The sequence below is a fragment of the Theobroma cacao genome, chromosome 5 (genome assembly GCF_053813885.1).
Source record: "Theobroma cacao isolate CCN51 chromosome 5, ASM5381388v1, whole genome shotgun sequence".
In the NCBI taxonomy this organism is placed as follows: Eukaryota; Viridiplantae; Streptophyta; class Magnoliopsida; order Malvales; family Malvaceae; genus Theobroma; species Theobroma cacao.
In genome coordinates, this window is record NC_142643.1 from 33,316,433 (window position 1) to 33,320,648 (window position 4,216).

A 4,216-nucleotide genomic window follows, 5' to 3' on the forward strand; every position below is an offset into this window, starting at 1 on the left:
TGTTATAATGACTTTGATTCGAAACTTGACCAAACGTCCAAGTTTGGACCAGAGTCGAACAAATTGCAATGTGACATTGAGCATGATTTTGAGACATCAGTGAACGGATTTGATGTATTGGTTGATCCCAGCAAACTGTTATCCTCTTCCAAGGGTCTAATTGTACTGGTCATGGTTGTTAAGATTTCATTTGTAGATAACTTCAAGTCAACGTAAAAGCATCATTAGCAATGTTTCTTTTCGGCATAATACTCCGTTAAACTGTCCATGAAAATGTAAGTAAGTTTTTATTTATATTGAGTTCAATCACATTATCATATTTTTGTTTTAGATCAAATAGATTTATATTGAGTTCAATCACATTATCATATTTTTGTTTTGGATCAAATAGATTTTTATGACTAGTCATTAATTAATTGTCATTACTTAAAATATCACTTTTTATTTTTTATGTCACGTGATGTTAACGTGAATAGTAAAAATATCACGTGAACATGTTATTATGTTATGTTAACGTATAACATTATCGTTGACTATAATATGTCAACATATCACATTAATACCATGTGTCATAAAATGATTAATCGACTGTTATTTATAAAAACCTATTTGCCTCGAAATAAAAAACACAGATTGACTAAACATAATAAAAGAATAAAAATTTATTTGAATTTTATTAAATAGTTCAATAAGTTTTTAATTATTACATGCTTTAGTTTCTCTCATATATACTAAACGCACTATGACATACTTTTGTCTTATTCCTTTGAAAAATTCTTTGATTGTTTGAATTCTTCAGAACAGTAAATTTTGCATTATTTTAACCTGACCTTAAGTTTAAGGGAAGTTTGGTCTATGGTCTTTTTTTCTCTTGAGCAAGCATGAAAGTAAGATGCCTAGAATGAATAATTGTTCTAGGTAGGCGTTGACACCGCTCGCAGAAAACCAGCGTGGCGTTTAGTGGAAGTTAAACTATAACATCCTGGCTGGTTTGTTTCGGCAGACTTGGGCTAAAAAAGCTTAATAAGACTTGATTTGGTAAAGAGTCCTGAAATCCAGATGATCAAGCACAACAATATATCCTTCAAATAGAGATTACTTCTGCAAGAAAAAGAATGAAAACGACAGAACGTAGATAAACAGAAACTAAGAACATAAAAAATTGCCCACCCCATGATGGAACAAAACACAGTTTTGCTCAGACAGCCAGGAAGCTCCTACAGGTAACAGTACATTTGAAGCCCTTTGGACTCAAGATACAGGCTACAGAATGCCGATGATGGATATAAAATCCAACTAGTCACAATATAATTACTATAACAGATCGATATATTGGACAGATTAACAAACATATCACTTAACAACACACACTCTCAGGATTAAAAATAATATTTAGAAATTCAGACACGCCTTCCGAAGAAGCAAACTACAAAAATGCAACGGAAATTGAACATAACAGGGACTTTGCCAAAAGCTGTTGTACCTATTATATACTATCATACCAACACAGAACAAATAAAATAATATTGAGACCTACAATCTACAGCATTATATACCATATGCTTATAACTTTTTACTTACAAAACTTGCCACTCCCAATTCCATAGGGACTCCTGCTTTGCCAATTTCGTAATGTTTAATTGGCCCACCCGCAATAATTCACAGAGTTCCACTGTGTCGAATCCACAGGTGGTCGTTCATATGCAAAATTTGCCCTCTGCCTCCCTCTCACATTCCTCCATCCCCGATTATTCTGACGGTTATCACTATGAAATCTTGAGGTTTTATACCTTGACATGTACCGCCCAGGGCCTTCTCTCTTTCTTCTTGTACCATCCCATGCATCCCAATCGCCACTCCGATAATCCACGTAGTTAGATTCATTATTGTCCCACTCATTATAGTTATTCTCCCTTCGGTTCCATTCCCAAGAATTATTCCAACAGTTTCTATATTCAATATCTTTCATGTTGCAATTATTTGAAGCATAATTCTGCTCCCAAGAATTTTCACAGTCTTGGTTTTTCCAATTGGAAGACATGTTATTCTCCTTCACTACACCCTCTTCGGCATCCCCCCATCCACCACAGGAAAATGACTGATTCAAAAGAAGAGAATTACCAAGAATCACAACATTCTCACTTTTATCCTTCTCATCAGGGGTGTTCGGTTCTCTCTCCAAGTCCAGAAGCAGTTCAGGATCAATTTCGGAGTCCCAATCTATTTCATCGATATAACTGTCAGGGTCTGGGAGTCTTATGTCACAAGGAAGGCCATTAATCTCAGCCCAAAACCGGTTTTTAGCGTTATAGAATGCCTCTTCACCAGCTGAGTCATTCCACTGGACTACATTGTCATAAAGATACATAAACCTCTTGGTTTCTAGGAGCTTCCGCCACGGAACAGAGCCTACCAAAGTGCAAAACTTCTTCTCCCATGAAGGTACGGTAGGCTGCCACGTAGCTGGGATAGAGGATTTAAGAAATGTCAGGGTAATCATTCACACAGGAGTCATTATTGCAATAAAATCAGATAATCATAATAGGCATATTCATTTTCAATGAAACACATTGCTATAATTTCCAGAAAGGGAGACACATGCAAGAAACTAGATAGGAAAGAGATCCTGAAACTCTACTTTAAGTTTGGATACAGCTGATCCCATAAGCTATTTATGGAAAAGCCTAGAAAACGACAGCAAAAATGAATACGTAAGCATAAGCTGAGCATATTTGGACCAATGCCGTCTGCATGCTAGTTAGAATACAGTTACAAGAGATTATATTGTCAGCTGGAATAATTCGGCATACTCTTTATGACAATGTATTGCTCATCTGGAGAATTCTCATGATCTCAAAATAAAATTATCGATCTCATAGTGGATTTCCATATCCTTCCTTACATTTGTCACTCAACTGTTCCCATCTGCAACAAAAGATTGGGAACTGAAACAAGTTCCTTAGTAACCATGCAGAAGGCAGCTCTTTTTCTTATTCTAACAAAGGAACACTATCCCAATTCAAAAAGAGATCCAGGGATGTCTAAGACCCAGAGCAATATATTCAACCTTACCAAACAATAAATATTAATAATAAATAACAAAACGTTCCTTCTATTGCCATTCAATTCCAACACCTCCCCACCCCCTCAAAAAAAAAAAAAAAAAAAAACCATTGAAAACAAAATTACTAAGATAAAAGAGCATATAAGTGCAGCTAATTATGTAAATCGGCCAACTCCCGATTTGACTAAATCAATTTAATTTATCTCCATAAACTCTCACCCCCACCTCCGGCCCCAGATAAAATATTGCTAGTACTATATAAACACAAACCATTACAACACATGAAAAGTATCAGAAAACATCATAAAAGCTATAACAGCTCTGCTCTTAACTTAAGCAACACAAAATAAATTATTTTGCATGAAGACTTGAAGATCAAAGCTCTTAATTTTTACCATACTGAAAGCTAACCATCAATGAAATTTCCAAACTATAAACACACAAAAGGAGGCAGCCACAAGAAGAGGCACCGTTTCTTTTGAAGAAAATTAAAGAATAATAATGCATAATTAACATCTTAAAACAAACTTAAGAAAAGGACAAAGGAAAGAGAAGTACCGAGTGGTGGCTTTCTGCTGTGTGATCTCGTCCCTTGCATCTCTTGATGATGAATTTCACCTTTTTGTCTTCTCCAGTTATTATTATTCATAACCACAACCACAACTACAACTCCCCCAGAAGAAGAAGAAAATAAAAAAGTTAAAAGTACCCTAAGAAATATAAAGGCAAATCGACTTGAAAAACAAGAAATAAACAGTGCCAAATACAGTGACTTTTTCAACACCCCCAAACCAAAAGAATTCTGGGTTGTGTAGAATTTGTGTCAGAGTTATGATCTGAAACTTTGGGTCGGGATTGGTTGAAAAGTTGCGGGAATTTGAAGGATGCGTTCTACCTATGTGATCATAACTAGGAAAGCTTTTTTTTTTTTTTCCTCCTTTCCTAAGGCTTTGTTTTTGTTTGAAAACGTCTTCTTTTGTTTTTGAGTTTTTAAGGGAAGCATAATGGTGTTTGACGGCCCTTGGTTTTTGCTGAATTTACAGAATTGGACCTTTTGGCGCTTTGGATCTTTGATGAGGACCGAGTCATTGGCGGTGAAATTGGTCCGGATTCCACGCGTTCCGATGGAGTTTGTAACCTAGATGCTTCTAA

General features: G+C 35.6%; 1 protein-coding gene across 1 annotated transcript; it reads right to left on the bottom strand.

The window, feature by feature from the left end:
* Positions 1 to 1,357: 1,357 nt before the first annotated feature.
* On the bottom strand, positions 1,358 to 4,008 carry LOC18598843 (FK506-binding-like protein). The gene is given in 4 exon segments (XM_018120513.2): positions 1,358 to 1,604; positions 1,606 to 1,647; positions 1,649 to 2,463; positions 3,623 to 4,008. Coding segments are annotated over 4 exon segments (975 nt in total). The 5' UTR covers positions 3,714 to 4,008; the 3' UTR covers positions 1,358 to 1,577.
* Positions 4,009 to 4,216: the final 208 nt, after the last annotated feature.